General features: G+C 40.5%; 1 protein-coding gene across 5 annotated transcripts in view; it reads left to right on the forward strand.

The window, feature by feature from the left end:
* LOC139747080 (uncharacterized) overlaps positions 1–12,029 on the forward strand; it is a 488,827-nt gene that overhangs the window by 377,569 nt on the left and 99,229 nt on the right. Inside the window, exon 6 of one of the 5 annotated variants that reach the window (XM_071658876.1) lies at positions 445–931. The exons of the other annotated variants lie outside the window; for them this stretch is intronic. Within the exon in view, the coding sequence (XP_071514977.1) occupies positions 445–798 (354 nt within the window). The 3' untranslated portion in view covers positions 799–931. Of the gene's footprint in view, positions 1–444; positions 932–12,029 lie in introns of those variants that run through there. 5 annotated transcript variants of the gene reach the window in all.

The following is a 12,029-nucleotide window of genomic DNA, read 5'->3' on the forward strand; positions in this document are numbered from 1 at the left end:
GGTTAGTAAAGATACAAAAAAGGCTGTGTTTTCACTCTGTTAACGCTTTAGTTGCCTATCATTGACTTAAACGACTACCTGATAGATATTATGACTTTTATGCCTCTTTGGGAGCACTCATCACCGTCAGTGATTGTTGAATTCTGTTTTATTCTGGACAATTATAAATGGAAAATGATGTTTATTTGTATGTGTCTTTACTTTGTTTTACAATATCATATCTTATTATATTTTGATATGACTAATAATGAAAAGGGAAATGAAATTGATTGAAACTTTAGATCTTATTGTCAGTAATAAACTTCTGTAGGTAATGTACCATTATAGCATATATAAACAGTAAACTGAAAAAATTGAAATTTTTTTCACAAGAAAAGTATTGCTTGATTAAGCATGATATATTTCATTTTTCATGACAGTGAGTAAGATGGGTGTTCCCTACAGGTAGTTCTGGACAGTGACGATCTGATGAATAGAGGAAGAAGAGCATCAGGATACAGGAAGGGCTTCACTTCCACCAGTAAGAAGCAGCACATGTGCCCTCACTGTCCATATGTTACAAGTGTAGCTACCAATTTGAGGAATCACATGCGTACTCATACTGGTGAAAAGCCTTTTTCATGCCCGTATTGTCCGTATTCAGCTATTACAAAGGATAATCTCAAGAGGCATATTCGTAATCATACTGGTGAGAAACCATTTGAATGTACAGTCTGTCCATATCGGAGTGCCGACAAAGGAACTTTGATGAACCACGTGCTAGCACATCATTTATACAATAAATGCCAATATTCATAGGGCACAAGACTAACATATCTTTATAGAGAGGCTAGAATACACTGCAGTATGTTATGTATGATATATGTTTAGGCCTGTATAATCATAATGTATTAGGCTGGTAGGATAAGAACGTTACAAAAAAAAAAAAAGCCTGAGCTGAAGCTTGTTTGTGGCTTCCCTTTCCCCTGGATTCTCCCATTAAATCACATAAGATATTTCGCTGTCAATTAGGATGGGATGTACAAGGTGCTGGTGACATCCTTGAAGAGAGGATAGCAACCACTGAAGGGAAGGCTTCTCTGAATGTGGAGAACAATAGTAAACAAAGCAATAATGGCTGGCATCAGTGGGTACATCGGACAAGTAGGGGAGTACGATTCAGACAGGGAGAACTTCACATCATACTTTGAGAAAATGAACCTCTTCCAGGAAAATAAATTAATGGATGACGGAGGTGATGCTCAGAGGAAGGACCTTGAAGAGAAAAAGAAAGCAATCTTTTTGGACAGATGCAGGAGCTAATGTTTACTCTACTCTAGTCAGTTTGCTTGGTCCAGCCAAACCCAAAGATGCTACATTGATTCAGATTACCAAGACTCTGAAGTAACTTTTTGATCCTGCTCCAGTTGAGATTGTTGAGAGTTACAAATATGGCACAAGAGACAGAGAAAGATGAATGAGTAAGTGATTATATAGTTGCTTTGAAGAAATTATCCATTCACTGTAATTTTGGACAGTTCTTGAACTGACCTCTAAGAGACAGGTTTGTGATAGGTCTGAGCTATGAAAAAATACAGATTAAGTTAATGAAAACCTTTGACTTAACTTCTGAAAAGGCATGTCGGATAGGTACAAGCATTGAACTAGCTGAGAAAAACACCAAAGAATTTGCCCCTAATACCAGTAGTGAATCAGTCAGCAGTATTTGCTCAGTGTATAAAAGTATTGTAGCTAGAAGGAAGAATTATGCCACAACACAAGGAACATGTGCTGATTTAAAATGTAAGAGATGCCTTGGGAAACAATAGCTTTAATTGTAAGTTCAAAAATTCATGGTTACAATTACCAGCATATCGGACATATTGCTTTTGCCTGTACAATCCATGCCGAAAGTGGTAATGGTAGAGTAGATATTACTGAAAGTGCTGAAAAGGAAATAGAAAACCAGTTTTAAAGAGTGTTAGTAATTCTGAATCTAATAATGATGAGAGTGCCCATGTGTTTACTATTTACATGAGTCATGAAGGAAAAGTTGGACATAGGTATAATGTGGACTTTTACTTTAATGATACACCAGTAACCATGGAATTAGACACTGTAGCTGATTTCTCTATAGTTAGTAAAGATATGTACGAGAGGTAATTTGCACATGTGCCTTTAGAAAACTCAGGTGTTAGGTCAAGAACCTACACTGGAGAGATTTTGAACATAGAAGGGAAACTAGAGTGTGAGGTAAAGTACAAAAATCAGAATTTAAAGTTGCCATTAATTGTAGCTATTTATGTGGATAGACCAACTTTATTAGGCAAGAACTAGTTATGTGAGCTTAAGATAGATTGGAAGGAGATATAAAGTGTGTAACAGTGTTTCAGGTCTTGAGGAATTGCTTGAACCATAGAAGACATAATTCAACAAGGAACAGGTTGGTATACAGGGTTTTGAGGCTTATATCACCATTGACAAACATGTTGCATCCATATATGCTAATGCGGGACCTGTTCCTTATGTGTTGAAAGGTGAGGTGGAGAAGGAATTAGAGAGACTTATGAGTGAGGGAGTTATTGAGAAAAACTGTCAAGAGCAATTGGGCTGCTCTTATAGTAGTTGTACCTAAAACTGATAAATCTGTTAGGTTATGTGGTGACTATAAAGTTACTGATAATCAAGCTTTTGAGGTTGAGCAGTATCCCTTACCCACTTCTCAAGATTTGTTTGCTGTACTGACAGATAGAACCATTTTCACTAAGTTAGACTTGTCCCAGGCATATGCTTAGATCACTGTTGGTTCTGAAAGTCAACAGTACCTTACCGTCAACACTCATAAAGGAGTGTATAAGTTCAAAAGGTTGCTTTATGGGAATAAAAGTACACCAAAGTTATTTTAGTGCATCATGGACAAAATTCTTGTGGGTCTTCCAGATGTGTTATGTTTTCAGGATGATACCCTTATTGTTGTCAGTGATGTCCAAAATCATGTCAAAACCCTAGCTACAGTATTTGAAAAATTGCTGGCACACAGTGTCAGGCTCAACAAGAGTAAATATTCATTTCTAGCTAAAGAAGTAACTTGGCTACAAAGTGAATGCAGAAGGGCTGAGATCAATAAAAGATAAAGCAAGAAATATAGTAAATTTACCTGTTCTGAAAAATGTCAGTGAATTGAAAGTTTTCTTGGGAATGATACAATATTATTCAAGGTTCCTGAGTGGACTTTCATTAGTTTTGGCCCTTCTGCACGAACTTTTAAAGAAAGAGACTCCATGGAAATGGAACAGTGCAACTCAAAGGTCATTTGAGGATTGTAAAGCTGCTCTGTCTGTTACTGATGTTTTGGTTCACTGTGATACCAGTAGAACACTAAAGCTTGTTTGTGATGCATCAGGCTATGGATTAGGTGCTGTTATAAGTCACATAATGGATAACGGTGAAGAATGACCCTTTGCACATGCCTTGAGATTTCTTACCCAAAGGAAGAAAAACTATGCACAATTAGAGAAGGAGGCTTTGTATACCATACTTGGAGTAAAGAAATTTCACCAGTATTTATATGGAAGGAAATTTGCCTTAGTAACTGATCACAAGCCTCTCAACAATTTTGGGTCCTAAATCACCTGTTCCTACACTTGCAGCAGCCAGAATGCAAAGAAAGGTCATGATACTATCTGCATATGACTATGAGATACAGTACAGATGTTCAGAGGATCATTTCAATGCTGATGCTTTGTCCAGGTTACCATGTAGTGGATCAAATAACGGAGTACAGCCTAAGGTTTATGCTGTAACCATGGTAGCAGTAGACTTTCCAGGCACCTCCAGAATGATTACTCATGAAACTAGGAAAGATGTTATGTTAGGAAGAGTCCTGGAATATACACTGAATGGATGGCCAGAGATTTGTCCATCCTTAGACTTTCAACCACACCATTTAAGATGTGAATTATCTATAGAACAGAGATGTGTGTTGTGGGGTACGAGTGTTAATTCCACAGTGTTTTAGAGGGCAAATTTTGAAAGAGGCTCATTTTGAACATGTAGAGATATGTGCTATGAAAGCACTGGCCAGAAGTTTTGTATGGTAGCCTAAGCTGGATGGTGAAATAGAAATTGTGGTACATGAGTGCTCTGTTTGTCAGAATGTTAGCAGTATGCCACCCAGCACAGGTTTGTAAACTTGACTTGGAAATGACTAACCCATCCCTTTCAAAGAGTTCACATTGACTTTTGTGATAAGGGAACAAACAGATTTTTGGTATTAATTGATAGTCATTCAAAGTGAATTGATGTTAAGCACATGTATAGTACTAATGATGGTAGCACCATTGATGAATCACTATTAATATTCACTGAACATGGAATACCAGAGGAGGTAGTATCTGACAATGGTCCTCCATTTCAATCATTAGAGTTTAAAAACTTCATGAGACTCAACAGTGTAAAGCATGTACTGACCCCACCTATCATCCTGCCTCTAATGGTGCAGCTGAGAGATTAGGTAGAATTGTAAAGGAAGCACTTTCCAGGCAGGTAATTCAAGGAACTGTTGGAAAATTAGTAAAACACAGACTAGCAAATTTCTTACTCAGATACAGAACCACACCACATAGTGTGGCAGGATGTACTGCATAATTAATGATGAAGAGACAGTTGAGAACAAGATTTAGTTTAGTTAAGCCAAGTCTGTTTGCAGTTGTAGAGGGGAAACAAGCTCAACAAAACATGTATCATGACAAGAGTTCCAGTGAAAGAGTGTTCAAAGTAAATGATAGGGTGAGCGTTAGGAACATGGCTGAAGTTTATGGTACTGTACATGCAAAATGGATAACAGGTGTCATCGATAAAGTATGTGGATCTAAGATATATTTAGTTAAATGTGGTAACTCAGTAAAATGTGTTCATGTAGATCACATCATTCATGAACATGACAAGATGAATGTAGTAGCAGAACATGATGATAAAACTTGATACAGTTGTGGATGATTGTCAAGGTGATGAGGTCAAAGATGATGGTCCCCAGCATCCACACACTGTGTCAACAGAATGTAGTGGTGATATGTCTGTCTGTCAGTTGACTGTAGTGGTGATATGTCTGTCAGTGATCATGCACAAAGTATAAGTAAAACTCCTGTAAAACTTGATGGAGGCAAGATCAAACAGAAATAAGAAACCTTTATTAAAAATTAGATGACTGAATATCTGCATTGTGAATAGGCCTTTCAAATTTTTAGTTAAGAAGTTATATTTTTTGTTGTGTTCTATTCTCTTCCATGCTTTGTGTAAAACTGTAAGCTTTGTTTATCTAACATTTGTAGCAACCATGATTTGTTTCTTTGAAAAGAAGAAGCAGTTTATTTATGTATATATATATATATATATATATATATATATATATATATATATATATTTTTTTTTTTTTGTTGCTTTGTCGCTGTCTCCCGCATTTGCGAGGTAGCACAAGGAAACAGACAAAAGAAATGGCCCAACCCACCCCCATACACATGTATATACATACGTCCACACACGCAAATATACATACCTACACAGCTTTCCATGGTTTACCCCAAACGCTTCACATGCCCTGATTCAATCCACTGGCAGCACGTCAACTCTGGTATACCACATCGATCCAATTCACTCTATTCCTTGCCCTCCTTTCACCCTCCTGCATGTTCAGGCCCCGATCACACAAAATCTTTTTCACTCCATCTTTCCACCTCCAATTTGGTCTCCCACTTCTCCTCGTTCCCTCCACCTCCGACACATATATCCTCTTGGTCAATCTTTCCTCACTCATTCTCTCCATGTGCCCAAACCATTTCAAAACACCCTCTTCTGCTCTCTCAACCACGCTCTTTTTATTTCCACACATCTCTCTTACCCTTACGTTACTTACTCGATCAAACCACCTCACACCACACATTGTCCTCAAACATCTCATTTCCAGCACATCCATCCTCCTGCATACAACTCTATCCATAGCCCACGCCTCGCAGTCATACAACATTGTTGGAACCACTATTCCTTCAAACACACCCATTTTTGCTTTCCGAGATAATGTTCTCAACTTCCACACATTCTTCAAGGCTCCCAGGATTTTCGCCCCCTCCCCCTCCTTATGATCCACTTCCGCTTCCATGGTTCCATCCGCTGCCAGATCCACTCCCAGATATCTAAAACACTTTACTTCCTCCAGTTTTTCTCCATTCAAACTTACCTCCCAATTGACTTGACCCTCAACCCTACTGTACTGTACTGTTGAATGTGTTTGATGATAGAGTGGCAGATATAGGGTGTTTTGGTCGAGGTGGTGTGCAAAGTGAGAGGGTTAGGGAAAATGATTTGGTAAACAGAGAAGAGGTAATGAAAGCTTTGCGGAAGATGAAAGCCGGCAAGGCAGCAGGTTTGGATGGTATTGCAGTGGAATTTATTAAAAAAGGGGGTGACTGTATTGTTGACTGGTTGGTAAGGTTATTTAATGTATGTATGACTCATGGTGAGGTGCCTGAGGATTGGCGGAATGCGTGCATAGTGCCATTGTACAAAGGCAAAGTGGATAAGAGTGAGTGCTCAAATTACAGAGGTATAAGTCTGTTGAGTATTCCTGGTAAATTATATGGGAGGGTATTGATTGAGAGGGTGAAGGCATGTACAGAGCATCAGATTGGGGAAGAGCAGTGTGGTTTCAGAAGTGGTAGAGGATGTGTGGATCAGGTGTTTGCTTTGAAGAATGTATGTGAGAAATACTTAGAAAAGCAAATGGATTTGTATGTAGCATTTATGGATCTGGAGAAGGCATATGATAGAGTTGATAGAGATGCTCTGTGGAAGGTATTAAGAATATATGGTATGCGAGGAAAGTTGTTAGAAGCAGTGAAAAGTTTTTATCGAGGATGTAAGGCATGTGTACGTGTAGGAAGAGAGGAAAGTGATTGGTTCTCAGTGAATGTAGCTTTGCGGCAGGGGTGTGTGATGTCTCCATGGTTGTTTAATTTGTTTATGGATGGGGTTGTTAGGGAGGTGAATGCAAGAGTTTTGGAAAGAGGGGCAAGTATGAAGTCTGTTGGGGATGAGAGAGCTTGGGAAGTGAGTCAGTTGTTCTTCGCTGATGATACAGCGCTGGTGGCTGATTCATGTGAGAAACTGCAGAAGCTGGTGACTGAGTTTGGTAAAGTGTGTGGAAGAAGAAAGTTAAGAGTAAATGTGAATAAGAGCAAGGTTATTAGGTACAGTAGGGTTGAGGGTCAAGTCAATTGGGAGGTGAGTTTGAATGGAGAAAAACTGGAGGAAGTAAAGTGTTTTAGATATCTGGGAGTGGATCTGGCAGCGGATGGAACCATGGAAGCGGAAGTGGATCATAGGGTGGGGGAGGGGGCGAAAATTCTGGGGGCCTTGAAGAATGTGTGGAAGTCGAGAACATTATCTCGGAAAGCAAAAATGGGTATGTTTGAAGGAATAGTGGTTCCAACAATGTTGTATGGTTGCGAGGCGTGGGCTATGGATAGAGTTGTGCGCAGGAGGATGGATGTGCTGGAAATGAGATGTTTGAGGACAATGTGTGGTGTGAGGTGGTTTGATCGAGTGAGTAACGTAAGGGTAAGAGAGATGTGTGGAAATAAAAAGAGCGTGGTTGAGAGAGCAGAAGAGGGTGTTTTGAAGTGGTTTGGGCACATGGAGAGGATGAGTGAGGAAAGATTGACCAAGAGGATATATGTGTCGGAGGTGGAGGGAACGAGGAGAAGAGGGAGACCAAATTGGAGGTGGAAAGATGGAGTGAAAAAGATTTTGTGTGATCGGGGCCTGAACATGCAAGAGGGTGAAAGGAGGGCAAGGAATAGAGTGAATTTGAGCGATGTGGTATACCGGGGTTGACGTGCTGTCAGTGGATTGAATCAAGGCATGTGAAGCGTCTGGGGTAAACCATGGAAAGCTGTGTAGGTATGTATATTTGCGTGTGTGGACGTATGTATATACATGTGTATGGGGGGGGGTTGGGCCATTTCGTTCGTCTGTTTCCTTGCGCTACCTCGCAAACGCGGGAGACAGCGACAAAGTATAAAAAAAAAAATATATATATATATATATATATATATATATATATATATATATATATATATATATATATATATATATATATATATATATATATATATATATATATATATTTATTTTGCTTTGTCGCTGTCTCCCGCGTTTGCGAGGTAGCGCAAGGAAACAGACGAAAGAAATGGCCCAACCCACCCCCATACACATGTATATACATACACGTCCACACATGCAAATATACATACCTATACATCTCAATGTACACATATATACACACACACAGACACATACATATATACCCATGCACACAATTCACACTGTCTGCCTTTATTCATTCCCATTGCCACCTCGCCACACATGGAATACCATCCCCCTCCCCCCTCATGTATGCGAGGTAGCGCTAGGAAAAGACAACAAAGGCCCCATTCGTTCACACTGAGTCTCTAACTGTCGTGCAATAATGCCCGAAACCACAGCTCCCTTTCCACATCCAAACCCCACAGAACTTTCCATGGTTTACCCCAGATGCTTCACATGCCCTGATTCAATCCACTAACAGCATGTCAACCCCAGTATACCACATCGATCCAATTCACTCTATTCCTTGCCCGCCTTTCACCCTCCTGCATGTTCAGGCCCCGATCACTCAAAATCTTTTTCACTCCATCTTTCCACCTCCAATTTGGTCTCCCACTTCTCCTCATTCCCTCCACCTCCGACACATATATCCTCTTGGTCAATCTTTCCTCACTCATTCTCTCCATGTGCCCAAACCATTTCAAAACACCCTCTTCTGCTCTCTCAACCACGCTCTTTTTATTTCCACACATTTCTCTTACCCTTCCATTACTTACTCGATCAAACCACCTCACACCACACATTGTCCTCAAACATCTCATTTCCAGCACATCCACCCTCCTGCGCACAACTCCATCCATAGCCCATGCCTCGCAACCATACAACATTGTTGGAACCACTATTCCTTCAAACATACCCATTTTTGCTTTCCGAGATAATGTTCTCGACTTCCACACATTCTTCAAGGCTCCTAGGATTTTTGCCCCCTCCCTCACCCTATGATTCATTTCCGCTTCCATGTTTCCATCCGTTGCCAGATCCACTCCCAGATATCTAAAACACTTCGCTTTCTCCAGTTTTTCTCCATTCAAACTTACCTCCCAATTGACTTGACCCTCAACCCTACTGTACCTAATAACCTTGCTCTTATTCACATTTACTCTTAACTTTCTTCTTTCACACACTTTACCAAACTCTGTCACCAGCTTCTGCAGTTTCTCACATGAATCAGCCACCAGCGCTGTATCATCAGCGAACAACAACTGACTCACTTCCCAAACTCTCTCATCCACAACAGACTTCATACTTGCCCCTCTTTCCAAAACTCTTGCATTCACCTCCCTAACAACCCCATCCATAAACAAATTAAACAACCATGGAGACATCACACACCCCTGCCGCAAACCTACATTCACTGAAAAACAATCACTTTCCTCTCTTCCTACACGTACACATGCCTTACATCCTCGATAAAAACTTTTCACTGCTTCTAACAACCTGCCTCCCACACCATATATTCTTAATACCTTCCACAGAGCATCTCTATCAACTCTATCATATGCCTTCTCCAGATCCATAAATGCTACATACAAATCCATTTGCTTTTCTAAGTATTTCTCACATACATTCTTCAAAGCAAACACCTGATCCACACATCCTCTGCCACTTCTGAAACCACACTGCTCTTCCCCAATCTGATGCTCTGTGCATGCCTTCACCCTCTCAATCAATACCCTCCCATATAATTTACCAGGAATACTCAACAAACTTATACCTCTGTAATTTGAGCACTCACTCTTATCCCCTTTGCCTTTGTACAATGGCACTATGCACGCATTCCTCCAATCCTCAGGCACCTCACCATGAGTCATACATACATTAAATAACCTTACCAACCAGTCAACAATACAGTCACCCCCTTTTTTAATAGATTCCACTACAATACCATCCAAACCTGCTGCCTTGCCGGCTTTCATCTTCTGCAAAGCTTTTACTACCTCTTCTCTGTTTACCAAATCATTTTCCCTAACTCTCTCACTTTGCACACCACCTCGACCAAAACACCCTATATCTGCCACTCTATCATCAAACACATTCAACAAACCTTCAAAATACTCACTCCATCTCCTTCTCACATCACCACTACTTGTTATCACCTCCCCATTAGCACCCTTCACTGAAGTTCCCATTTGCTCCCTTGTCTTACGCACTTTATTTACCTCCTTCCAGAACATCTTTTTATTCTCCCTAAAATTTAATGATACTCTCTCACCCCAACTCTCATTTGCCCTCTTTTTCACCTCTTGCACCTTTCTCTTGACCTCCTGTCTCTTTCTTTTATACATCTCCCACTCAATTGCATTTTTTTCCCTGCAAAAATCGTCCAAATGCCTCTCTCTTCTCTTTCACTAATAATCTTACTTCTTCATCCCACCACTCACTATCCTTTCTAATCAACCCACCTCCCACGCTTCTTATGCCACAAGCATCTTTTGTGCACTCCATCACTGATTCCCTAAATACATCCCATTCCTCCCCCACTCCCCTTACTTCCATTGTTCTCACCTTTTTCCATTCTTTACTCAGTCTCTCCTGGTACTTCCTCACACAAGTCTCCTTCCCAAGCTCACTTACTCTCACCACCCTCTTCACCCCAACATTCACTCTTCTTTTCTGAAAACCCATACAAATCTTCACCTTCGCCTCCACAAGATAATGATCAGACATCCCTCCAGTTGCACCTCTCAGCACATTAACATCCAAAAGTCTCTCTTTCGCGCACCTGTCAATTAACACGTAATCCAATAATGCTTTCTGGCCATCTCTCCTACTTACATACGTATACTTATGTATATCTCACTTTTTAAACCAGGTATTCCCAATCACCAGTCCTTTTTCAGCACATAAATCTACAAGCTCTGCACCATTTCTATTTACAACACTGAACACCCCATGTATACCAATTATTCCCTCAACTGCCACATTACTCACCTTTGCATTCAAATCACCAATCACTATAACCTGGTCTTGTGCATCAAAACCACTAACACACTCATTTAGCTGCTCCCAAAACACTTGCCTCTCATGATCTTTCTTCTCATGCCCAGGTGCATATGCACCAATAATCACCCATCTCTCTCCATCTACTTTCATTTTTTCTTATTTTGCTTTGTCACTGTCTCCCACGTTAACGAGGTAGCGCAAGTAAACAGACGAAAGAATGGCCCAACCCACCCACATACACATGTATATACATATACGTCCACACATGCAAATATACATACCTATACATCTCAACGTATACATATATATATGTACACACACAGACATATACATATATACACATGTACATAATTCTTACTGTCTGCCTTTATTCATTCCCATCGCCACCTCGACACGCATGAAATAACAACCCTCTCCCCCCTCATGTGTGCGAGGTAGCACTAGGAAAAGACAACAAAGGCCCCATTCGTTCACACTCAGTCTCTACCTGTCATGTAATAATGCACCAAAACCACAGCTCCCTTTCCACATCCAGGCCCCACAGAACTTTCCATGGTTTACACCAGACGCTTTACATGCCCTGGTTCAATCCATTGACAGCACGTCGACCCCTGTATACCAAATCGTTCCAATTCATTCTATTCCTTGCACACCTTTCACCCTCCTGCATGTTCAGGCCCCGATCACTCAAAATCTTTTTCACTCCATCTTTCCACCTCCAGTTTGGTCTCCCACTTCTCCTCGTTCCCTCCACCTCTGACACATATATCCTCTTGGTCAATCTTTCCTCACTCATTCTCTCCATGTGACCAAACCATTTCAGAACACCCTCTTCTGCTCTCTCAACCACACTCTTTTGATTACCACACATCTCTCTTACCCTATTATTACTTACTCGATCAAACCAC

The sequence above is a fragment of the Panulirus ornatus genome, chromosome 67, assembly GCF_036320965.1.
Source record: "Panulirus ornatus isolate Po-2019 chromosome 67, ASM3632096v1, whole genome shotgun sequence".
In the NCBI taxonomy this organism is placed as follows: domain Eukaryota; kingdom Metazoa; phylum Arthropoda; class Malacostraca; order Decapoda; family Palinuridae; genus Panulirus; species Panulirus ornatus.